General features: G+C 50.5%; 1 protein-coding gene across 3 annotated transcripts in view; it reads left to right on the top strand.

The window, feature by feature from the left end:
- IQCA1 (IQ motif containing with AAA domain 1) overlaps positions 1–26,410 on the top strand; it is a 199,567-nt gene that overhangs the window by 157,616 nt on the left and 15,541 nt on the right. For all 3 annotated transcript variants that reach the window (XM_037850163.1, XM_037850161.1, XM_037850162.1), the window contains 2 exons: positions 12,138–12,224; positions 19,415–19,592. In XM_037850163.1, coding sequence (XP_037706091.1) covers positions 12,138–12,224; positions 19,415–19,592 — 265 coding nt within the window. The remainder of the gene's footprint in view (positions 1–12,137; positions 12,225–19,414; positions 19,593–26,410) is intronic.

Here is a 26,410-nt window from a genome sequence, read left to right as displayed (position 1 = left end):
ATACTGTTGTACATAAATGGTGAGAACCTTGAAACAGTATAATCTATTTACTATCCTCATCCCCTTTAGCTTTTATTAGCATGCATTTTACATCTAGAAATTTTAGAAAGCCCACAGTAGAGTGTTATTATTTTTGTATTAACCAGTCATTTCTCTTTTAAAGAAAGGAAGAAGGCAAAAAAAGATAGTCTTTTATATTTATCCACATAGTTACCATTTCCAGTATTCTTTGTTCCTTTCTGTAGATCCAAGCACTCACCTACCATCATTTCCTTTCAATTGAAGAACTTCCTTTCACATTACTTTCAGTGCCAACCTGTTGGTAACAAATTCTCTTAGTTCTCATTTCATTTCTCTTAAAATGTCATTACTAAGGCTGCAATCTTAAAGGTGTTTTTCCTGGATATAGAATTCCGGGTTGGCAGTCTTTTCTTTCAGCACTTTAAAGGTGCCATTCCATTGTCCCCTGGCCACCATTGTATCTGATGAAAGTCGTCACTTGTTAGAATTGTAAATCCCCTGTTCCTAATGTGCCATTATTCTCTGGATTCCTATAAGATTTTCTCTTTGGTTTTCATCAGTTTGACTACAAGATAACTAGGTATTTTTTATGTATACTACTCGCGTCTCATTGGGCTCACTGAATCTGTAAATGTATGTTTTAAACCAAATTTGGGAAATCTTTTTATCAGTATTTCCTCATATTTTTCTGCCCCATTCTCTCTCTTCTCTTTCTGACACTCCAATTACATATATATTTGATTGCTTAATATTGCTCCAAAAATCATTGCGGTTCTGTTTCACCTTTTCTACCACCTTTCTCTCTAATTTTCACGGTGGATAATTTCTATTTATCTGTATTCAAGTTTACTGAGCCTTTCTTCTGCCTTTTCCAATGCAGTAAGCTGATCTCATGGATTTCTTTTTGGTTTTCAGTTCTGGAGTTTCCACTTGATAAGTTTTATTGCTTTTCATTTCACTTTCGCAATTCCTCATCTCTTCATTCAGTCTGAACACCTTTTCCTTTAAGTCCTTGAACTTAATAACCACCTTCTAGCCCTTGCCTGCTAGTTCCAACACTGGGTCATCTTGGGATAAGTTCCTATCTGACTGCTTTTCCCTTGACCCTGTGGCACATTTTTTCTGTTTCTTCATATGACTGCCAATTTTCTATTCTGTATTAGACATTGTGGGTGACATGTTGTAGAGCCACTGAGACACCCTGGGCATTGTTCTAGCCAGCAATTAAATGACTGACTGATTAGCTTGAACCTGCAGAGGATTTGTTTGCCATTTTGTTAGTTTGGGTCTATTCTGGGTTTTCCTTTAGTCCAATGTAAAATCCTTAGTCCTGGGACACAGTCTTTACTTTGGAGTTTCAATGGAAGGCCTGAGGTGCGTCTTAACTCCTCTAACTTGGCGACAGCCGGGATATCTGCTCAGTTCGTTTAGTTTTCCAACTCTTGCTTTCCACTGAGCTTCTTGGAATCTTCCCCATCCATGCTCACAGGAGATGTTAGCCAGTGATTTGGGAGTGAGCTGGAATTTGAAGCCAGGCAGCTTGATTCACGGCCTCCAGGTTCTTCACCACCAAGCTTTAAGCACTAAATTCTTTACAGGAAAAGGGAAAGTAACCCATCCTCTTGCCCAAAAGAACACCTAAATTCATTCACGCTAAACAACAAATTGTGTTTTTAACGTTGCCAAGTATCAGACCGAAATGCAAAGTATAAAAATATTAGCATTCAGTGAGCATCTAAACACCCGAGACAACTGTTCTACACCTCCGCACGTATTAACTCATTTTATCCTCTCGACAGCCCTGTGAGCTAGACGCTATTGTTATCCCCATTTACTGATGAGAGAACAAAGAGTTCAAGTATGTTCCTGGGTGGCAATGCTGGGATAATCCCCACACAGTCTGGCTCCGGAGGCTCCAAGTTCAATAACTGCATTAGACAACCTCTAACTGAAGTAGATCTGAAGCAAACCTCTCTTGTCCTCCTCACCGCATGGCTCAGTAGCTCCCGGAGTGAATCTAGGACAGAGGCAGTGACATGAGCATGATGTTCTCACTCTCAGGAAATTATTTGCCCTGCTGCTGAGAGGTTTTGTCTTGATGTGACATAAGCTACCTCTGCCATTTGTTGGAATGATTGCCAACTGATATTATGTAGATCAAAACATGCCGAGTGTCAAATTATCAACATGCAGAACAACACATTTATCTATTTGGGTCCCTCCGTGTCAGAGTGCCTGGCACACTCCTTGTTAAACGCCACCTTTATTGTGTATATAACTGATTAATGGAAGACCCAGAGGTCGCAGAAGTGGGAGCCTTTCAATTAAAAATTTTGCGCACTGAGTTCTGGCATGACTGATGGAGCAGCTATCTGCATTGCAGAGAGGTGTTAGCTTTTAATTAACCAAAGGAAAGTAGGATTTTTTGCTCGTGCGGGTAAGTCAATGGCAGAAGCTGTATTGCATTGATGTGTCGTGCGAACCATAGAACTAGGTGGTGGCTCAGAGTAGCAAGATGTGGATCCGTGGCATTTGCTGGAGAAGGTGAAACATCATCAGGGCTTGATTGCTTATCATACTTTCTTAGGAAGAATTTCAATTACTGGATTAATCTCTAGCAGGTGAAGAATGCCACTGTTAGGAAACTAATTTAACTTCTGGTTGGTGGCATTTGTTCGCACACAACACGCTCGGACGAGTGAAAACACCCTGGGGAAAATGAGTCTTTGCCTCGGTTCACAACCATAAAACCAAACCCAGTTTGTTTTCGTTGTTTCTGGAGGATTCCTTTATTTTATGTATAATGTAATAGAACGAGAATTCAGGGGCAGAGTGTTGCCTTTCTACCAAAGTTATATGTAGAAATGGATCTACATCTCTTCAGTGAGAAAATAGTAGAAATACATTCTTCTAACTTATTAAGAAACATTTTATAAATGATTAATACTTAATGCTCATTCCATGGACAAAAGCAGTTACCAAGGCAGGGCCATCACCCCACAAGTCACCTCCGTCACCAGCCTCTTTGGGTTTTTATAAAAGTAAATTGGGGCAGAGGAGCAGGAGGGACCCTCGGTGACCACCGGCCAGGGGTTGGCCACATGCTGGGGCATTTGACGCGTACTTTCCCTTCTAATTGGACCAAAATCCTGATGAGGTAAGAATTAGCATCCTCATTTTATAGATAGGAGAAGCTGAAGTTCAGAATGGTTAATTTAAATTAAAAAAAAATGCGAGAGAACTAAGGCGCTGGACTCTGGATTTAAGCCGCGGTCTGGCTCCAGCAGCACCACGTGGCCCCTGCCCCGTGGGCCTCGGGGTTGTGTGGACTCCCTCACGCCCTGCGCTGCGAGAGGTTGCGTTCCCGTGGCGACTCAAGGGCAAGGCCACGCCTGGACCAGGATGTCAGCTGGGAGCACTACCAGCGTGAGAAGGTGAAGGTGGAGAGGGCTGTTAAGTCCTTGGGGTCCCACCTCTTCCTGGGCTCCCCTTCTTTAGCATCCCTGCTTCCCAGGAGCGGACCTGCCCTCCAGACCTCCCAGCAGAAGTCAAGGGCTCGGGTGCAGAGGCCAGGCGAGAGTCAGCAGAGAGCTTCTCAGCCGGTTCCCGGGCCTTGGGAGGGCTGCTCTCCTCCCCTGAGGGCCTGCTCCCTCTTCCACGGGGAGCTGATTGGGAGGCTATGGTGGGAAGAGTTCGCAGGAGGAAGGAAACACAGAGCGTCCTCTCCGTGGCCCGGGGTAGGGCTCTCTGTCGTTTGCTGCCTGCTGAGGACAGAGTGGATTCAGTGGGGAGAGAGGGCACCAAGACCGTGGCTCTCCGGGGCACTGCCCGTAAGAGGACATTCTGAGGGCCACAAATCACCACGGCTGCAGAGCGGTGCTGGGGTGGCAGATGGCCTGGGCATCTCTGGTGTGTTTAGCCAACTGGAAAACACTCAGGGGCTGGGAGGGAAGTGCCTTGGAAAGCTGCATTGGCTTTGCATCCCAAGTCAGTGCAAATTGGCATGATGTTCATGCGCCTTGACTTGCGGAGCCCTGGTGTGCTTGGGGTGGGCTGGGCAGGAGAAGGGCGCCGAGAGGACAGGCCAGAGGACTCGCGGTCCTGCACCAGTCACCATCATCCGGAGCCTCCCTTCGTGGTCTGAACATTCAGCAGCAGTGTGAGCTCCTATCATTGCCCCAACCTGTTCTCCTCCCTGCCATCGTCTACCAATGGTGTCCCCAAGAGGCCCTTCGTCTTGGCCCTCTACTCATTCTCTTCCCTGCCTCGGTTTACCTTTCTGTCCACATAGGGTCAGGCCAACCGGGCTCCTGACCCTTTAGTTCCCCTCTGCTCTTGTTCTGACTATCTTTTAAGATCTCCACCCAGCTAACTTCCAGTAAGGACTTGGAACAGCTTCCACGATTACACAAAAGACAGTATGAGGAAATGGAAATGTAAAATATCATTTCAAAATCAGTGGAAATACAGATGAAAAACTCTCCAAAATGCAGGGAAACTCCACCAGTGAGGGTTTCTCCATCCATGTGAATTTTATGGATTTGATCTTTTGCATTTTCCAAAAAATGCTGTCAAACAGTTCCCATCAGAATTGGATTCTCTTGGGTTAGGAGAAAATGCCTCAACATTTTCTAATGTGTCTAAACAGAATACAAGCAACTAAGGTACAAGACTGTGAGCCCACCCTGCCCCCCGCAAAAAAAAAAAAAAATCGCACAGCTCCCCTGCAGGGTATCACCTTGTCTGCACTCAGCAACTGCAGTTCAGACACCAGAAGCTGCACACACCGTGGCAGGAACCACACCGCTCAGCTCCCAGACACCCCCTGCCTCCTGCCACGGAAACTGACACCACACAGATGCCACGTAACTGTATGTAACGAGGAAGTGAATGAGTGAGAGTGAATGAATGAATGAGTGGAAAGGAAGGGAAAAGGTTCCATCTGTTAAATTGAGACACGGCAGCTGATAAAAAAATAGCTGTCTCCCACCCACCCACCACCACCATCACCACCTGTGTTTCTTCCTTTTGGAGAGAACTTCCAACACATCCAGGGTTCCTTTGGGCAGATCATATTAGTAAGTGAGGCGCACCAAAACACAAACAGGTTTTATTGTTGAGGCATTTTCTCCTAACCCAAGAGAATCCAGTTCTGATGGTAACTGTTTGACAGCATTTTTTGGAGAATGCAAAAGATCAAATCCATGAAATCACACAGATGGAGAAGCCCTCATTGTTTGGTGGCGTTTCCCTGCATTTGAAAGAGCACGGGTGGGTGGAAGTTCGTCTTTATTCCATAGTTGACCCAAAAGGAAAAACCTGTAGTGATATTTAATGGGACTGAAGAGCCCTCTACTGGCAATTGAAGTAAACGATCCTATGTAACTTCTGAAAAGTTCAATTATAAATTAATTACATTTAATTGTCCATGACCTCAAACTATCTATGGGTAATTTAAATGAAGCCTTTCATAGTGAAATGAAAATTAAAGGACCGAAGGATACCATTTTTCATTAGCAAATTGGCAAAGAGCTTTTTTAATGTTAGGACTCGTGGAGGAGAGTGGAAAAAAAGAGGCCAACTCATTTATCACCCGAGAGAGCGTGCACAGTTACAGGCTTTCAGGAGGGCAGTCTGACAACACACATAAAGACGAGACAAATAGACGTGCCCTTCAACCTATCGGCTGCCTCGTGGAAACAATCTAAGGACACATGTCCAAAGATGCTCTGGGAAGCACTTTCTGATTTAGCAAAAAGGCAGAAACCCACCTTGATGTTCAAAAACAAGGGGTTGGGTAATTAAATTGGGGGGGGTGCATTCTGTTAAAATGATGTTGGAGAAATAAATCTCATATTAAGTGAGCAAAGCTGTGATCTAAAGCAGTGTGTGTGGAATGATCTCATTTTTGTTAATATGGATGTGGACGAGGGTCTGTGACAGAGGAAATGTTTGACGATTGACTCTAGATGGAGAGAACAGAGGGAGTTCTGTCAGTCTGTGTGCACTGAAATTGTGACAGTGAAGACCGCGTCTGCAGTGGCAGGATCTGCCCTTCTGCTCTCCAAGGTCGTGCCCTCCCCGCCGCCCTCCCTGAGCTCTCCCTTTGTACAGACTCCTGCCCTCAGCCCCCAGCACACCGGCTGCCCTGGGAAGGCCTGGCTCAGGCCTCCTGGGCTCCTTGTCTTGCCCTCTGCTCATCAGCTCGGCTTTTCCAAAGAACCCTCCCTGGCTCCTGGCTCCATCCATTCACCCCGCATCCCACTGCTACTGGTTTCTGTCCCCTCCACTCCTCGCCAAGGCCACCGGGGACCTCCATGTTGTCCGAGCCTCTGGCCAGCTCCGTGCAGCAGCAGCCATGGTTGGCAGCTCTCTCGGCGCCTCTCCCTTCTCCTGGCTTTGGGGGTGATTCTCTCCTGGGCCGCCTTGTTCTCTCCGGTGCTGCTCTTCCTTCCCAGGCCCAGACCCCCTCCTCTCTCAGGGCTGGGGATTGAATCGTGTCCCCCACAAGAGGCATGTTCAGTCCCAACCCCTGGTCCTGAGGGGGGAGCCCATTTATGAAAACAGGAGCTTTGACGATGCTGTTGGTTCAGGTGTGACTGAACTGAGTGTGGAGCTTAACCCAACAGGGCTGGAGGCCTTACAAGCAAAGAAAATTGGACACAGAGAGAGAAGCCACGGGGACCACTCAGAAGCTGGAAGTCAACGGAATCCAGAAGAGAACAGAGAAGGCACCACCATGCACATCGCCGTGTGAAGAAAAAGCCAGGGAACCCCAGAGATTTCCGGCAGCCAGAAGATACTTACTGCTGGAGGATGCCAGCCTTCCAGCCTCTGAAACCATGAGCCAATAAATTGCCAAGCAGACACATTGTATGGTATTTGTTTTAGCAGCCGGGAAATAATCAGCATCTTCACGTTGGAGTCCCCAGGTTCTCTCTTCAGCCCTCTTTGCTCTCCCCTTTCCTAGGAATCCCACCCATGAGTCCCAGGGTGTCAGCTGCCCATCGATTGCTGCTGCCCCAGAGCACTGCCAGCCGACACCTCCCTCCGGACGTCCCTGCCACCCCTATCCACCCCCCCGCTCCGGCTCATGGTGTCCAAAATGGACCTCTCCTCTCATCTCCTCATCGTGGCCCCTGTGTGGATTTGGGCACAACCATCCTCCAGGCATCCGGGCATCTGAGCATCCCAGAACACCCTTCAACCCACATCCAGGGGCCACCAAGTCCTGCCGATTTGGGATCTCTCTCAGTTCCACTCCCTGCCCGCCCTACCTGCACTCAGGCTCTCAGCTTCTTCCTTCCTTCTCTCCAAAAGCCTCCCAACCGCCCACCCACCCCCAGTCTCACCTCGCACTGCATCTACCACCCACGGCCCCACCCATGTCCCCGTTCCCCAGCACAGCCACCCAGCCGTTCTTCCCATACCCTAAAATGCAAGTCGGATCAAACCCCCGGATTAAAGTCCTGCGGAGGCTCTCCACGACTTCCAGAACCAAAGCCAAACTCCTTTCCAAATGGCCCTTGCAGCCCTCGTGCCCATGTCCTGCTCACCTTGGGCCCTGGCTCCCTCCTGAGCAGGGACTTCCCTCTCCCCAGCGCTGTAGCCTTCTGGAGGCCTTTGGAAGTTCTGGTGCTTTAAGCTTCAGATGCAGCCGCCATTCCTGCCTTCCCTCCCTCTTTCCACTGTGGGCGGTCCTTGCCGACACCCCAGTTTCCTTGGGCCGGCCTCTCAGCCTCGCGTGTCTGTCCTCCCCTGTTGGTCACAGGCGGCCTGGGGTCAGGGATCCCGCATGACGGCCTGAATGACCCAGCGCCTCGCACGCATCAAATGTCCTCTGCACTCGTTCCGGAAAAGAAGACGTGAGTGGACGGCCTTATCCGCCGTCCTGGGCCCAAACTAATCAAACCAGCCTTTCTTCCCCAGGACAGCCTTTCCAGCTATTTGAAAGCAGCCCACGTGCCCCCTGTAGTCTTCTCCAAATCAAACAACCTCAGCTCCTTCAACCCCTCCTCATGGAAGAGGTTTTCTGCCTGCGAGCTCCAGTTTTCCACACCTCTCTTCTCTGCCCAGAGCTGATCTCAGTCCCCAGGTGGCCACCGAGGAAGCCCGGGAAGTCGCAGATTCATGCTCTGGAGGACGAAACAGTGCTGTTTGATTGTCCTCCTGCTGAAATGAAAGATGATAGAGGGTGGTCAGGTTCAGGGGAAGGAGGCCTCTTGTTTCCCACGACGATGGGGCTAAAAGCATAGAGCGGGGAGGGCCGGAGAGCCCAGGTATCTGGTGATGTTGGGCAAGTTACTTAACTCTGTCTTCGCCTCAGTGACCCCATCTTTAAAAAGGAGGTTGAGGCACGGGAAGTGCTTGGCCCAGCCCCTGACACATGGTAAGTGAGGATACAAGTGATAGGATGGATTTCAAAGCACTTTGTAAATGCACATTTGCTTTGCAGTCATTATTGACATATGCTCTTGGGAATTGTCTTCTGTTCCATTTGGTAGTAACTGAGCCCTTCCAAACCAAATCCCCCCAAAGAAGAAGTCTTGCATACACCCCTGTGTGCTCCCCTAGCGAGCTGACTTCCTCTGAAAGGAATTCCTTCACGGGTGTGTGTTTAAAAATACAGGAAGCATGGAGTTCCCCCACTATGCTAAAGGTGCATCCAAGTTTTGGGAACAATCACTAACGTTCACGTTCAGTGCAGTCGTGTGACCAACCAAGGTTCCAAAACAATCTTAAACCAGGTGGTAGAAATAAGACCGATGGCCTCAGATTATCCCAAATTAGTAAGACTCCTGTGCTTCAAGTCCATCTGTGTAGCCGACTGTTGCAAGCACAAAGAGCAACACTAAAACACTTGGCTCTCACCTCCGTAATTCCCATTTAGAGAAGCTGGGTTGCAAGCCTAGAGGTGCGCAAACAGAAACTATGGAAAATCCACCGCTTGCCAGATGGACGTGGGAGAGAATGATCTGCAGCCTCCACAAGCTCACGAGTTTGCCTAAGACAAGAGGCAGTTGTTTATGTGAGAATGGTTTTTCCATTGGCATTAGTACGAGAACTAAGATTTTTAAGAGGGTCTGAAAAGGATAAGATTTTGTCTTATAAATTTTTTTTCCTTAAAATGTGGAAAATCTTTTGCATATAGTGTCTCCTTTTCTTATTTACTTTTGGGGCCGAAAGTGGGGAAGCTTTGACTTGAGCTCGAAATAGCTTTCGGTGGAGCTCTGGGGCCTTAGCAGCCGCCTGCCGCAGGCACTAGGGTGGAAGGAGATCGGAGGCTTGAATTAAGAATCTGAGGGAACCGAGGAAGCGACAGAGTTGAAGGAGATGAGGCAGTGGGGTGGATCAGCTTTGAGTGAGGCAAGGTCTGTGCTGTGGGGAAGGGGCGGGAGGGTGGCCACGTAGGGGACCCTGGAAGGACCCTGAGAGACGGTGACTTTGGCTCTGCCCAGGTGAGGTTTCCGGGCTTCCAGGAGGCACCGTGTGAGGATCAGAAGCTCTGAGGAAGAGGAGGCCCGGAGCTCCAGGTGCAGACTCGAGTGTTGTCAGATCTCACGACTGCATTGAGAGGCGTGCAAGGAAACCAGGACAGAATCCGGGGGATCCCCCAGTGCCCAGCCTCATAGCCCATAGGTGTGGTCCCCAACCCGGGCTGTGCATGAGAATCACCTGGGGAGCTTTAAAAACTCCCCATGCCCAACAAGCTCCACTGAATCAGCGGAGGGGGGTGATGCTACTTCCTTTATCTAATGCATCCATCCTCCATCCACTCCTCCCTTATCTGTCCCACACACAGTGGGATCTTTTCCCCAAACTCCAGAGTTCATACTGTCTCCAGCATTCCCTGGTGCTGAGCCAGCCGCTGGCTGGGGTGTCACTTCACGTGGCTCCCCAGGTGGGGCGAGCCCTGCCCATCCCGCTTTACCGCCTCCCCCGTCCAGCCCAGGGCTGGGGGCCCAGCAAGTAGCCACGCAGACCAGCTCGGTGGCTGACGTGTGCTCAGTTTCTTCGGGCCCTTGGCCGCGTCCTTCCTTGGCTGCCCAAGGTCTCCAGTGAGAACTCGGGATTCCCAGCTCAGCTGCCCCTTGGAATCTGCATTCACCCAGGACCTCTCTGCACACAATCGCAGTATTTCTAAGCTGGAGAATCACTTAATAAGTTGCTTTGACATATCCAGAACTCATTTTATTAAGTAAAAGTCACGAATGAGGGCGGAGAAGATGAGAGGGAGTTCCTTTCTTTTGCAGTCTTCTGTCCATCCTACTGATACGAAAGCTCAGGGCAGCGTGGCCTGGCTCGGTGCTTAGCTGTCATCAGCTAGTTGTTTCAGCTACACTTTTAAATAAAATAGCTACTCAATTTCAGAAGCAAGTTATTACAAAAACCTTGAAACAAATACCTTGATTTAGATTTGAGAAAAGGTCTCTCTGTACAACCAAAATTGTTTTGATCCCTGACTACCCCAGTCATTTTTTCTAATGACCTGAAACCAGGAAAGAATCGTTATCCAGATTCTGGCACCAAAACTGAATTCCCAGTGTCTCGGTCAGAAAAACAACCACCCACAAATGCAAGCCACCTCAGTCCAGCAGGGCCGGGGTTGAAGGCCTTTTCTCAGCCAGACATGGGAGAAGCTTTGGGGTCAGAAGCTCTGGGTTTGGGTCTTGAATCAACCCTAATTCGTGCCTTGGGGCCACACTGAGGCTTTCCCCTCACATGTCGGTGCTGACATTTGTCCCTGGCCTCATGGGCCTGAGTCCTGGCTCTGCCTTTGGTAGCCGTACAAGCTTTGTGAGCCTCAGTTTACCGTCTGTACAGAGGGGCGATAATGGTCCCTGCTCTGCGGGGTGGACTGAGGATTCAGCGAGGTATCGTGCGTGAGGTCCTGAGAGTGAAGGAAGCACGTGGACAGGGCTGGCTCCTGTGCCATGTGGTGATGCCGTGGCCACTGCTGGCACTCACCATTGTCATCACACCCACCGCCTCGGGCACTGAGATTCAAACGTGGGAGGTAGGCTTCTTAAAAACCGTGGCTCTGGATCTAAAAAACTAAAAACGACCAAACGACGCTTGGCTGGTCCTGTTTCTCTCTGCACGTCCTCGCACCCCCGGGCTGTGAATGCAGCCGGCCGGAGCTGTGCCAGCACGAGGCTCGAGTTCACTGTCCACCCGCATCTTTGAAGAAGCATAATCCGCTTTATGGCCCCGACTTCGTAGGTAAGGCCGGGAAAGCCGGCACGGCTGCAGTATCCCTGGTGGTTTTTCCATCACGCGTTGAACGGCTGCCTTGGTTTAAAATCCCGCCTGCTGCCTTAATGATGTTTTAAGAAATATAAAAATAGGAGCACATATCGCTCTGTTTGCTGTGCCGCCGGTGGCTCTCATCTGTCACCATTTCACACAAAGCACAAATGGTTGCGAAAATGCCCGAACTTTGCTATCATGGGGATGCTTTGAAGAGATTGTTAGGTGTGTGGCAATTATTTGTGGGCCCACGGTAAGCCCGGCTCGCCCCAGAGGGGCTCACAAGCCACCTTCCAGGCGGAGGCGCGGCTACAAAGGCACGAGCGAGCGGGAAAGAACAAAGAGCATCCCGGGTACCTTCTGCTGAAACGGTCCTCTCTCGGGGAGCAGGCGTGAATAAACCTGCAACAGCAAGTAGGCTGTAATTAAAATGCGTGGCCCGGTTCCCGCATTCGTTTCCAGGAGAAAACTATTCACTGGTTTCATTTCAAGTCAAGGCGAGATGAAGCTGGGGTTCTAGACAGAATTTGCAAACCCTCATGAGGGGTTTTCCGCCAGGAGGAAAGGCCCACGCGAGCAGGAGGGGAGGCCACGTGCCCCCATCCTGCTTTGAAGGGGGGGTGCAGACGGGCAGGGGCTGAACTGGAAAATGCCTTAGTTTGCACGTCGGGTCATGGCCGGGCTGCGAGTGCCACGCCCCATCCACGACAGCGGGGCCCGAGTGCCCACCAGGCCCGAGGACCGCCGGGGTACCTGCTGGCAGTCCGGTCGCCGGAAGCCTCCAAGCTGGCGGTGTATTTGGGGTTCACATGTGCACCCAAGAGGGAACCATTTTCAACTACGTTTCTTTTTTTTCTCCTTTGCAGCTGGCTCAGCAGCTCCAGCCCTCCGTGGTCTGGATTGGAGACACCGAAAAAACCTTCTACAAAAAAGTTCCCAATGCTGAAAAGAAGGTGAGGGCCCCTCTGACATTTCTTACTTGGACCTTTCCTTTCTCCAAGAGGGCCCCTTTCCAGGCATTTCCTCATCTTTTTTTAGAAGGTCCTGCTTTTTCAAGGGAGGAAGGATCTCTATGGGCTTTTAAACCCTGCAGTCTTCTTTGCCCTCGAGAACTTGTCGGCATTTGAAAGGATCCAGCAGATCTGATTTTTATGAGGCATAATTTAGATGAGATGGAAAGAAAGAAAATGTGGATGAAGTGGGGGAGGGGGGGGGAGGGAGAGATTTAAACCCAAACGTATGATTCAGAGGTAAGAGGCGATTTAGAGAACCCTGCTCAGTTAAAGCAAACAACACACAGAGGAGTTATTATTAGGATTTCCTATTGTTCATAATAATAAATAACAAAAGGCCTGAAATTTATGAACAAAGGCCGTCACTAGGACTGCATTTGGGGCCTCCAGGGAGCCCTCTTTCAATTGCTTCCTTCCTTCTTTTCTCTCCTTTCAATGGTCTCCCTGCCCCCGTACTTCCCTCCACAAATCACCAGCAAATTTCCCACAAGTTAAAAAAAAATTGCAGGTACACATGATTGTTATTCCACATCAATTTGCACAAAAGCAAATAGTGGTTAGCTGTGAATTTCTGATTAAATTCATAAGGATTTTAATCACTTTTGATCCTTATGTATTATACATCATTTTCAGCAGGTAGAGATGATTTGGATAAAGAATGAAAGCTCAATCTTTTCTTCCCCAAATGAGCCTTGATTGCCCTGTCATTTCAGAAACCGCCAAGAGGACTCGGTTATTATTTAATCTGGGACTCTGGTTGTTAGCGCCCTCTGCTGGCTAAACTGCTACATTGAAAAAAAAAAAAAAAAAGTCCACGTATTTGCAAAATTGATGGTGGTGATTACCGTGAGAATTGTAAACCTAAAGAGATGCCAGGCAGCGTTTCATCCACAGTGTCACACACCTGAAGGCTCATTCATGGGCAGGGACTGCTGCGGTAGTGGGAAGACGCTGGCCTGGAACTCAGCAGACGTGACTTCCGGGCCTGCTCTGCTGTGTGCCGTGCTGCTGTGTGTCCTTGAGCAAGTAACTTAACCTCTCTGAGATGCCACTTCCTTAACTTTCAAAGGGTTGGCAAGAAGATTATTCATACCCCTTCCAGCCATAATAGCCCACGAGTTTAGGAAGCCTCCCTCACTCTCTCCCATGACCCCCTTGAGCTGTCAGTCGGTCGCTGTGCTTACCTGCACACCTTTTCCGGGCACGATGCAATGCCAGGAAAGCTCCCAGCAACCCTGGAAGGAGGCACCATCTTCCCTCTTTTGCAGAAGAGGACACAGGCTCCGAGCAGGCACACAGCTGGTGAGTGGGGGTGGGGGGTGGGATCCAGCAGCCTGTCCGTCTGTCTGCAGAGGTCAAGCCCTTCTCCCCTCCTCCGTGCCACTCCCAGGCCAGGAGGTGCTGAATGCGACCACCCGCTCCCACTCTGCCACAAAACCCCTCCTCAACCACTGCTCCCTCGAAACCACATCCTGAAAACTGCCTTCGGGGACCCGTCGTCCTGGAGAACCAAAGCTGCCCCTCTCCAGAATTCTCCACGCCTCTGACCATACTCAGCAGCCTCCAGTCACCCCAAGAGAAGCCCTCAGACCTCTAGGATTTCAAGAAGGTCCATGTCCCCAGTTCCCCCACCCCCTCCACTCCCACAAGCACCCCCTGCCCCCCAGGCACTGGACAGGGCCCCTTCACTTCTCCCATCCCGGGAGGATGGCAGCCCTCTCCTCCCACCCGCGGCCAGAGTCCCGAAATCTGGCTGTGTAGGAGGTGAGGGCCGTAAAGGAGGAGGCAAAGCCTTCTGCTCCTGCATTTTCTGTCCCGTTCCCTTTGTCACTTCGTCCGGCTGGGGCCTTCCCCAGCATCACAAAGGCGCCTCTGCCAGGGAGCTGCTTGTTTGGTTGGAGCTGGCTGCAGTGATTGCCTCATGGAGCCAACTGCAAAAATAAAAGCAAACTGAAGCGGCCACGTGGATGCGAGCCACTCGTTTAGCCACTCTTTGGAGCAGGCTGTGAGGGGCTGGTGGCGTCCATGGCCGTGGTGCAGTCACCAGGGGACGTGGCAGGTGTCGGGGAGATGGAGGGTCTCCTGCTTAATGGGCTGGCTCGGGCAGGGCAACCACTGATGGGAGGAACCGGCCTCTCATTTCCGTCCCTCCTGGTGGGCCTGCCCCTCGCCATCAGACGGCGTCACCCTGGACATGACTGGAGATCATTAGTTATCCAGGTGGGCTGGCTAAGTGCCAGTGTCCTCACCTCCTGGCACATGCAGGTAGCAGTGTCTTCTCCTCAGGACGGGCAGGGCCACACCGCTGTCACTGAGGCACAGGGCACCGAGACGCCCTCAGCCGGGCGGGCACAGCCTCCCCCACCAAGGGGCGGTGTCCATCCCACTGGTGCCCTTGGGCACTCTGACCAGGCTGTCCGCTGGACCCAGGCAGCTCACACGAGCACCCATGTGTCCCGGCCTCCCCCACTCTGATTTGTTCCAGAAAGACCAGTCTGTTCTCACCACCCTCACTCCTGCCTCGGCCCCTCGCTGCCCCTCCATGCTGTGCAGCCCGCGTCACGTTCTTCTCTGCGTCCATCTTGCCAGTTCCTCTCCCTTCCTGCTGCGCTCCACTGGGTCACCACCCGCTGTTCCGTTAAACCCGTCCGAGTGCCTCCACTGCCCTTGCCAAGTGCCAGGAGCTCCCACCACATCTCCTTCACGTGTGTCCCCCCACACCAGCATGTTGGAGCACCCCAGGCTTCTGGCCCTGCCCACCACCCCCCTCTCTCCTTGCCCTCATGGGTGCCATTGTTGGCTTGAGAAGTCACCAGAAGCCAGTGACTGCCATGCTGGCTCCCCAGTGGAGCCTGTCCCCTGATCCTCGGTGCACTCAGAATCACCACTCAGGACACCTCCGCTGGATGCCTTCCCCACTGGGTGCCTCTCCCATGGACGCCTCCCCCCAATGCCTCAAGCTCAGAATGGCCAACCGTACTGTCCTTCTCTTTGCTGTGTCCACCATCCCAGACTGCTTCTGCATTTTCAAGGGATAGTTTAAATCTTTTAAAATATAACCGTCTTTCATAAAAGGGCTTTGGATCCACCCTGGTGAAATGAACGCTCAGTGTTGTGAAACTTTCCAAGCCTCATCTAAGCACTGTGGGCTGTTTCCTGGCACCGTTGTAGACTTTCCTAAGTGTAGACTCCTTCCAGAATCCTGGCAGAGAGGCCTCCCGATGTGGCCCAGGCTGGGTGGTCAAAGACTAATCACCCTGTACAATGGAAACCGATGGGAGCTTTTTACAGAGTGATTTTGGAGTTCTGTTCATTTCCTACAAATTACAAAGCCTTTGGTTTTTCCCACACTACTCTTTCTTCAACAGAGAGCTCCCCACACTGGTTTCCCACCATCACCAAGACTTATGTTTCAGAGTACCAATTACCGCTTGTTGAGCACTTACTTATTCTTTGTCAAGCAGACACATTATGTGGTATGACTCTCACTACATCCTTATAAAATAGGTTCTATCACTATTCGTACTTCTCAGATGGGGCTCAGAGAAGTTGAGTAACCTACCCAGGGTCACACAGCAGTTAAGAGCAGAGCCAAGACTGGGATTAAATCTGTCTGAACCAAAGTGTGTGCATTTAACCATTTTGCTACATCATCTGCCTGTTTTTATGGAGTTATTCATTTCCTCCTTGGGCATTTTACTGTTTGTGGAGAGCATGGCCCCCAAGGGGAAATCCAATATCAAAGTAAAGTCCCAGCAAACACCCCCTCCTGTCCCAGGCCAGCGCAAAGACACGTTTCTGCAAACCTCGGAGTGGGGGTGGGGAGAGGGCCATACCTGCCTCCACTCCATGAAGGCAGCTGGATTGCCTCCTCATTGTCAGGGCCACCCCTTCCCAGGATTTCAGGGGGTCTCATTCAGGGGCACCCCCTCCCTTTGCCCCACCCTCTGTTAAGCTCCTCTGTTCTCCCCATCCCCACTCCTGTCTCCTCTTGTTGGAGCTGGAGGAGCCTCTGCACCTCTTTTGGTGCAGGAGGAAATGACAGGAAGAGGCCTCAGGGGTCTGACCTCAGGTCAGGGCCCCACCTGCAGGGTTTATTTTGATTTAATAATCCCCATCTCTTTCTCCAGAGTGAGTTGTGTTACAAATGGTCCCCTTTAGACTGCATCCAGCAACTTATAAAAAGTATTATACACCATGACCAAGTGGGATTTATCTCAGGAATGCAAGGTTGGTTTAACATCCAAAAGTCAGTTGGTGTAATGCACTCTATCAGTAGACTAAAGACATAAACCACATAAACACTCAGTGAACTAGGAATGGAAGGGAACTTCCTCAAGCTGATAAAGGACATCTGTGAAAAGCCCACAGCTAACATAATACTAATGGTGAAAAACTTAATGCTTTCCCTCTAAAATCAGGAACAAGCCAAAGATGTCGAATTTGGCCACTTCTATTCAACCTTGTACTGGAGGTTCTAACCAGGCAATTAGACAAGAAAAAGAAATAAAAGACATATAGGGTTGTACAGGAAGAAGTAAAATATTCTCTGTTTGCAGAAGACATGACCTTGTATATAGAAAATCCTAAGGAATCCGCTAAAAATCTATTCAAACAAATATGTTCAGCAAGGTTTCAGGATACAAGATCAATATAGAAAAATGAATTGTATTTCTATGCACTTGCAATGAACAATCCAAAAATGAAATTAAGAATACAATACCCTTTAAAATAGCATCAAAAAGAATAAAATACTTAAGAATAAATTTAACAAATGGAGTGCAAGTTTTATGTTCTGAAAACCAAAAAGCATTGTTGAAAGGAATTAAAGAAGACCTTCTTTAAATATATGGAGACATCCCATGTTCACAGGTTGGAGAACTTAATTTTGTTAAGATGGCAAAACACCCAAATTGATCTGCAGATTTCAGTGAAATCCCCATCGAAATTCTGGCTGACTTCTTTGCAGACATGACAGGAAGACATGATCATAAATTTCATACGAAAATTCATATGAAAATTCAAGGGCCCAAAACAATCTTGAAAAAGAAGAACAAAGTCAGAGAATTCACATTTTCCAATTTCAAAACTACAAAGCTATAGCAATCAAGACAGTGAGGTTCAGGCATAAGAATAGACATAATAGATCAATGGAATGGAATCGAGAGTCCAGAAATAAACCCTCACAATTACAGTCGAATGATTTTCAACCAGGGTGCCAAGGCAATTTAACGGAGGAAAGAATAGTCTCTTCAACAAATGGCGCTGGGACGACTGGATATCCACCTGGAAAAGAATGAAGTCCAACCCCTACCTCTCATCATATACAAAAGTCAACTCAAAATGTGTCAAAACCTAAAAGCGAGAGATGAAACTCTTAGAAGAAAATGTAGCTATACATCTTTGGGACCTTGACGATTGAACGAGAAAGTCCCCGTCAAGTCCTCAGAGAGGTTCAGCAAATGCCACCTGCTCTTGCTATTGAGCTTGAAGACGTAGAGCCAGTGGGAAGCAGCACCAAGTGCCGGGGAGATGCTGAGAGATCTCTCTGCCCTCCAGGACGGAGATGCCGCCAGCTCAGGCCCCCAACCCCATGCTGTGATGAAGCCAAAGCTGCCCCAAGTCCCCTTCCCTGTGAGGCCCCTCGGCCCCTCATCCTGCTCGTCCCTCCAGGCTCCACCCTGCGCCTGGTCGAAGCAGACATGGAACTTGGCCTTTTTGCTGGTAAAAAGTAGGAAAAAAGGGAAAACACAAACAAGCCTTGCTCCACATGATGGAGGGTGCACCATGGGCACTGCCTGGCCAACAGCCGCTGAGCAGACCCCTCTCCGGACCCTGCCCTTCTCTGCCCCCGCCCCTTGCCCTTCAGGGTGCACCAGGGGCACCCAGTGCTGGCCCCTCTACCGCAGAGCAGTGTGGCTGGGCCGGTCCTGACTCCCAGCTCCACAGGGCCACACTCCACCACGAGGACCCCGCCGGCCAGAGGGCCTTCCACGGAGCAGGTTCCCGGCACAGGACCCCGTGCCGCAGAGGCCCTGGCAAAGCACATACGCTCCTCAGTCACACTCCCCTCACTGCCACCTGCCCCAGTGCCTGTCCTCCTCCACTTGTATCCCTAACAGTGGAATTTATCAAAGGCCTCTCCGTTTTCTGGATGTCACTAGGCCTGTCTCCCAGCTCAAGCCTTTAGGGTCACACAGGCCCAAGCCACAGGTGCCCCCAGTCGCTACGGGAAATTAATTCACCATGTGTCATTCAGCCTTCCTTACTGCTCCAGGCTCTGTAATATGATTTTGATTTGCTCAGGTGCCCCTGAGCTGAATCGGAGCAAAAATGGCCAAGATTCTGCTTGGGCTGCCTCTCTGGAGGCGCTCCACCCCCTCCCGGGGCCCTGCTCCCTCCCACACTTCCTTTCCACTTGTCTGTGCCAGTCCAGGTTCATTTAAAGCCATGTATTGCCCATGGCAACGTGGCCAGATCTGACCCTGCCACCTGGAAGTCATCCCACCTGAGGACCTGAACAGAGGCCCCGTTGTCTCCTGCTCCCCTCCCTCGTTAGTGCTGAGACTGTACCAAAATAATACAGGTTCAGGCTACTTCAAAACTGCTTCACAGATTAGATTCACAATCTTATGTAACCACGTAGCTTTTAGACGTGAGATCCGGGACCTCCGTCCCTCACTGTTACGGCAGTCAGCAAAGGAAATCTTTAGTTCACCTTCAAAACAACTTAGAGGAAAACAAGAGCACCACAAACTATAAGTCCAGCAAGCTTCCTTCCGTTTGGAAATCAGCCACTATTTCCCACTCTTCGGGTCAAGGTGCTAGAATATTCCATCAGGTGCTTCCTTCCTTCCCACTTTCCAAATCCAAATACCAGAGACTGAGGAAAGGAAATACCAGAATTTAAACCACCTGGTCAAACGAGGAAGCAAGCCCCAGACTGGCAGCCGTGTCATGAGACTCATCCCAGGACAAACTTCAAGAAATTGTGTTTATCAGAACTTGGAATTCACTTTAACAAACGTAGGCTGCAGTGCATTCTGTTTCTAGGAGTAAATTTTCTTTAGTACTCAATTCTTTTTTTCTGTAGGTGGGGCTAATAGTTTTTTCCTCTCTTTTTCTCCCAGCTGGAACCTAAACGCCTGAAAAAACAGTTTCCAAAAATCCTGAAACTTATGAAACCAGATGACCGGATTCTGATTGTGGGGACGACACAGCGTCCTTTCGATGCAGAACTCCAATCTTTTTGCAAAGCTTATCAAAAAATTATTTTGATCCCTAGACCAGACTATGCTTCCAGATACGGCAAGTTCCCTGACCCCCTTCCCACATGCTATAACCGAGGCTGGGCTGCCTGATGTTTATTTGCGGGTGTGCAGAGCGGAGGGGGGGTGGCTCCCATAACCCAGCGGTCAGCCCCATAACCCAGCGGGCACCCCTATAATCCAGCGGTCAGCAGGAGGTGATTTAGGTGGAACTTGTGCAGGAATGGCCTGAGGGCCCGGACCCTCAAGGAAACACGATGTAATTCACCGGGTCGCGAGCGCAAAATGAGACCCCTCTCTTGGTTGTTAACATGTTTTGCTTTAACCAAGACAAGGAATCTGGACGGGAATTATTATTTTTGGCCCTGAAGGTGACAAAAGCCCTTGTGGGAGCTAATTTTTCTGATGACAGGTAGATTAGGATCCCTCATTTCACACACATGGAGATGGTGTCTTTCTCAGAAAGCACATTTATTTCCACCAAGTTTTTTGCCCCAGTCTCAGAGTATTAGTCCAATAGCATGTTGATTTATTTAAAATAAATTTCAAGTACAAGATCTTACTTTTTCAATCATTTCTTCTTGAAGATACAGATTCCAAAATCACTTTTTTTGATATCATATTTTTAATGTAAATGATACAAAAAAAGCAGCCCTGAGAGGCAGCACAATGAAATTGGAAAGAACACAGGATTTGGGTGCTGACAAGACCTGGTACAAAATTCTGGCTCTCCCACCCAACAGCGGTGTGACCTTCTATGACCTCGAAAAGTCATTTAACCTTCTGAGCCCGTCTCTCACCTGTAGTTTAAGAGAAGTACATACTTCACAGGGCAGTTAGGAGGATTTAATGAGGTCCCTTATATGGGTAGTTAGCAGAATTCCTAGCCCCGCTCAGTTCCCAGGAGGGCTGGGTGATAGTGGCCACTGCCTAGCCCCACATTAGCACCCAGGAGGGCTATGTGATGTTGCTGGCCATGGTGGTGGGATGGAGGAGGAAGAGGAGATGGTGATGGGGTGGGAGAGAAGGTGACCGTGGTGGTAAATGTAGAGGAGAAGGTGGTGGTTTGGGGGATGGAGAAGAAGGATATGGTGGAGGAATGGAGGAGGTTGGATGGGGGAGGAGATGGTGGTGGGATAGAGGAGGAGATGGTGGTGGGATGGGGGAGGAGATGGTGGTGGGATGGCGGAGGAGATGGTTGGATGGGGGAGGAGATGGTGGTGGGATGGAGGAGGAGATGGTGGTGGGATGGGGGAGGAGATGGTGGTTGGATGGGGGAGGAGATGGTGGTGGGATGGGGGAGGAGATGGTGGTGGGATGGGGGAGGAGATGGTGGTGGGATAGAGGAGGAGATGGTGGTTGGATGGGGGAGGAGATGGTGGTGGGATGGAGGAGGAGATGGTGGTGGGATGGGGGAGGAGATGATGGTAGGATAGGGGAGGAGATGGTGGTGGGATGGAGGAGGAGATGGTGGTTGGATGGGGGAGGAGATGGTGGTGGGATAGAGGAGGAGATGGTGGTGGGATGGGGGAGGAGATGGTGGTGGGATAGGGGAGGAGATGGTGGTTGGATGGGGGAGGAGATGGTGGTGGGATGGGGGAGGAGATGGTGGTGGGATGGGGGAGGAGATGGTGGTGGGATAGAGGAGGAGATGGTGGTGGGATGGGGGAGGAGATGGTGGTGGGATGGGGGAGGAGATGGTGGTGGGATGGGGGAGGAGATGGTGGTGGGATGGGGGAGGAGATGGTGGTGGGATGGAGGAGGAGATGGTGGTGGGATGGAGGAGGAGATGGTGGTGAGATGGGGGAGGAGATGGTGGTTGGATGGGGGAGGAGATGGTGGTGGGATGGGGGAGGAGATGGTGGTGGGATGGGGGAGGAGATGGTGGTTGGATGGGGGAGGAGATGGTGGTGGGATGGAGGAGGAGATGGTGGTGGGATGGAGGAGGAGATGGTGGTGAGATGGGGGAGGAGATGGTGGTTGGATGGGGGAGGAGATGGTGGTGGGATGGGGGAGGAGATGGTGGTGCGATGGAGGAGGAGATGATGGTGGGATAGGGGAGGAGATGGTGGTGGGATGGAGGAGGAGATGGTGGTGGGATAGAGGAGGAGATGGTGGTGGGATGGGGGGGAGATGGTGGTGGATGGGGGAGAAGGTGACAGTGGGGATAGAGGTGGAGGAGGAGGTGGTGGTTTGGGTATAGAGGAGGATGAGATGGTGATGGCATGGAGGGAAATGTGGCAGTCGTGCTGGAAGACTAGAGGTAAATGACAGCATGCTGAATGGCAGTGGGAGAGGTAGTGATGCAGGTGGTTGTTTCTGTTCTCCATTGCTGCGTGCAAACCTCTCCAAAGTTTACTAGCTTAAGACAACAAGCTATTCCCTCTCATGGTTCTGAGTGTTGACTGGGCTCAGTTGAGGAGTTCTCCCTTGAGAAGTATCAGGATGTTGCAGTCAGATGTCAGTTGGGGCGCTCATCCTCTGAAGACTCAAAAGGACTGGACCTCCAAGATGGCACCCTCACATGACTGGCAGTTGGTGCTAGCTGTCAGGGGGGGCTCAGCTGGGGGCTGCGGACCAGGGAGCCTGCGTGTGGCCTTGCCAGGTATCTTTGCACAGCATGGCAGCCGAGTCCCAAGAGGGAGCATCTCATGAGCAAGTGTCTCAAAGGACTCAGACAGAAGCCGGAAGGATTCTTACAACCAAGCCTTAGAAGTCACACAGAGTCACTTCCACCACCCTCTAGTGCCAGCCCAGATACAATGGCAGGAGACCATGTAGCGCGTGACAGTTGCATGGTCTGACTCATCGAGGGCCACCTATAGCACTCTGTCTTTACCCCAGGGGCAGTGGTAATGGTGGTAGATTTGATACTGAGATGGTGATGGCAGTGTCAGGGTTAGAAAGGGTGGTGTCCAGGATGGTAGTGGTGATGGGGTGGGACAGGGAGAGGTGGTGGTGGTGCTGTGGGGTGACATTGGAGGGTCATTGGTAACGTTGCTGGAGCTTGTGGTGGCACAGTGGTGGTGGAGGATGTGATGGCGGCCACGGAGGCAGCGGTGGTAGAGGTGATGGTGGAGGTGGTGAGGTGGCAGTGGTGGTTGGCACAAATGGTATTAAGAAAGATGATTAGGTCATACTTAGTTTCCATTTACCCTTCTCCAATCATAGTAACAATGAAACAGGAGGGATGTAGGTCCTGTCTGGTTGGTCGTAAGCACCAGGTCACTTTCATTTGCTAAAAGAACAACCCTCTACTCCCTACGTATTATAAACTACTAGCTTAGTAACCTCTCCGTTTGCAATGTGTACTCATTTCTATCTTGATAAACTGTGATCCTGGCTTCACCAACCAATGTTAGATGCAAAATACAGGAGGACTGAGGACCTGGCTCTTTCCCCATCCATCTGGTGGCTTCTCCGGCTCCCAGGCCTTCAAAACCCTCCACTTGATCTTTTGCATCTGACCAGCATCAAAGAAAAGGAGAGACTGAGAGAATAGAGTCTCTCCCAGGAGTTTTGGGGGAGCAGGGTCGACATTTCTTGCAGCCACATTACGGTCAGAATAGTGAATGAGTCCCGTGGCCTCACCAGGATTCAAGGGGCAGGGGCTTGTGGTGTCGCCGGGGGACGGGGGGAGGAGGCAGGAGGTGGGCACTGCCCGGCTCAGCCGTGGTCTGCTGTCAGGGCAGGGGGTTTTACGCAGAAACACTCCCACCTTCATCACAGTTTTCCCTGCTCTCGTTTCTCCTTCAATCAGATTTCCTCTCTCACAGTTTTTTGTTTTTGTTTTTTTTTTTTTTTTTGTATTATATCTCTTTTTAAGCTACCTTAATGGAATCAGGTAGGATGTTATTAATTTTAAGGGGACAGAGCATAATTCTTGACTTTGAATTGAATTATTTCCATTGTTTGACAAAACTATAGGCCCTTAAAAATGAGGCTATTGATACACAACTGGGAACTTTTCCTTTGATAAAACACCAGGCGTCTCTGAGGGCTCAGGTCACCTCACAGAACCTGAACCCCCAACCTTTCCCTGGCAGAGGAAGGGGAACTCATCCCTTCACCCATGGGCAGGCGATTGAACTGCATAAAGCGATTCTCGGGGTCCAGGGCGCTGTCCACGAAACCCCATGCTCCTCACGGATTTCCCTCTTGGTGGGTGATCTGTTCAACCTGCCGCTCTTCCAAGGACTCCAGTGCGCTCCAGTGTGGAGATCCCCTCCAGGGATCGGGCAGCGTCCACAGCCACAGGCTGGGCGATCCGTCTTAAAGAAGGGCTGCTCCTGCCTCCGGAGAGATCAAAACTGGTCTCTAGTGCCTAACGCCCGTGCTGCACCCCAGGAGCTGCCTGCTGCTCAGCCACCGATTTCCCCCCCGCAGAGCACCGCAGGTGGGCAGGGATGCTCGCGACCCCGCTCCTCAATCCCCCAAGCAGCCCGAGGGAGCCACCGCGCTGAGAAGCGAGGGGTGGATCCCACCGAGGACGCACGGTCCTTAAAGTTTACCGGATATCATTGACTATCCACCCCCTCTCCTCCCCACTCAGGCTGCTTCCTTCAAAACATCTCTGCAAAGAAAACCCAGCCCCGGGTTGATTAATGCTTTGTCTGGTCCCCAGAAATCCCTTTGAGCTTCCTTCCCTCCACATTCCTAATGCTCTCCGTCGTCTTGCCTCTCTCCCCTGGGGTCACTTCACTAATAGCCCAATCCATCACAGCCTCCGCCCTGGACCCCGAGTCTGGTCAAATGAGTCCAGTTTCTGTCTTAAGATTTTTCTGGAATTTTAGGCTTCAGAGGATCGGAAGCTCATCCACATCGTACTATTCCCCTCTCGTGCTTTTGTAAAATCCCAAATACAAATTACAATACAGTACATCACCTGGAGCGCTAGCCAGGACTGAATCAATTGGGATTGTCGAAAGCAGATGAATGGAAACCAAAGACTGTATTCCTTTCAGTGTCAAGAAGGGAAGGAGAATGTAGATTCATCAGAAGAAGTGAGGAGCCTTTCACGTCCCAGGGAGGGAAATAAAACAGAGCCCTTGGTGGTGAAAGCGCCCCCCACCCTGCCCCCGCTGCTGTCAGCAGCCCCGGGTCCCGGTCTCCTGCCCGGACCACCACGGCCCCTCCCAGACCCCACGGCTGCTGCCCCTGTGTTCTCCACTGCACCCCTGGGCCAAAGACAAGGCTGCACACTGGCAGCCCCACCTAGCTGAGCCCCCACCCTGGGACTCACTCCAGCAGGACCCCCCCTTAGGCCTTCGAAGCCCCAAGAAGGGTCAGGAATCCATGAGGGGGTGACCTTGTGAAAGAATAGAACCTGTTCCTTTATAGGCTAATCAGTTTTGTTCCTTTAAGACGAGAAGGAATTAAGCCTGATTCTTTTAATCTCTGGACCTCGAGATGACTGTGGGTGAGTGGGCAAATCCACCCCCACCCCACCCCTGGCTCTGACTGCCTCCCAGGACTCTTACTGTGCCTCCAGGAGGATAAAAAGAAACAGTAATCAATGCTTTACCTACTGAGAGGAATCTTGACCAAAACTCTATAGAATACCACCCGTCGTACATTTTAAAGGAGCAGTAGTATGTCCACTTACACATGCTGTAACAGAGTAATTGCAGGGTGTTTTATTCCATTGCTTATGAGCCTTTACTTGTAGTGTTTGCGCATGTTGGAAGATTGGTTGATTCGGACGGGAAGACGGTTGAGTCGTTGTCGCTGGGGAGCCCTTGGCCCTCGCTGCTTGCCCACGACTGGTCCACTCTCTGCCACAGGCAGGGAATTTCACCCACTGCTGAGGCCCGAGGCTGAGGCTCCGAGCTCCCACCTGGGGGTCTGCTGGGCCTTCAGCTTTCAGGAGCCGTCACCTGTGACTCTCCCATAAAATACGTGTTTCCATCTCAGCTTCCAAAATTACCGCCCAGACCAGCGGGTACCCTTGTTAGTTGTTATAAATTCGTCCAGAAGCAGTGCTGGGTCCGCAGGATGGTGTGGTCTGCTTGTTGTTACCACGGACTGCATATTCGGATTCCTCACTCTACAAAAGTTCTCTTTGGGCAAGGACAATCCGTACCTGCTACAATTGCATCTTTCCACAGGTGTGCTTTGATGTATGCCGCAGTCTATTTTGTGTTGTCTTTGGTAGTTGATGTTTGAGTGAGGTTTTGTCATCTGACGGGTGATAACGATTCCAACGAGAGCAGTTAGAGCAGCCACGGAGAACGAAGTGCCACCCCGTGCTAGAACAACCTCCTCCAAGTGCCTTGAATGCATTATTGTACTTATTTCTCTCAGCAGTCAGATAAAACCAATTTGGGCTTAAATAAACCCACTACAGAAGGAGCAGAGCAGAGGCTGGGGGTTAGATGTGGCTCTCGGCCCACCTGGGGGCCTCAGTGGTCCTCGCCGACCCCGGCACAGGTCTCTGAGCCCTGGATGCCCAGTCTTCCACGGCTCGGGGACACTGGCAGGCCCCAGGGTAAGATCTACCCTTTCCCTGCAGCCCAGCTCACCCACAGGGCCAAAGACCCCCTAGAAAAGAGAAGAGTGGGTGCAAATTGCTAGAATAACTCATGGCCCCAAAGCAGGCTGTCTGATGTGGTTCCTACATACATTCCAAGCCATTGATTCCTTGATGGTAATCAGAGATTTTTGTGTTATTAACCATCATGGGATCAGTGTATGTGGAGGATGGAGTCTTCTGAAAGACCTAAAATTAACTCCCTAATAGTTATGCCTGTGCTCAGATCGTGCTAGTTGTGGCACATAATAGTCCTCAAATATTCCTCAAAGAAGTCAAATGCTTTAGAGATGTTTGACCAGATTCTCCCAGTGCTGAGACCGAGCCCT

The sequence above is a fragment of the Choloepus didactylus genome, chromosome 9 (genome assembly GCF_015220235.1).
Source record: "Choloepus didactylus isolate mChoDid1 chromosome 9, mChoDid1.pri, whole genome shotgun sequence".
Taxonomy (NCBI): domain Eukaryota; kingdom Metazoa; phylum Chordata; class Mammalia; order Pilosa; family Megalonychidae; genus Choloepus; species Choloepus didactylus.
The sequence above is the reverse complement of the archived record's forward strand: the minus strand, read 5'-3'. Positions and strand labels throughout refer to the sequence as shown.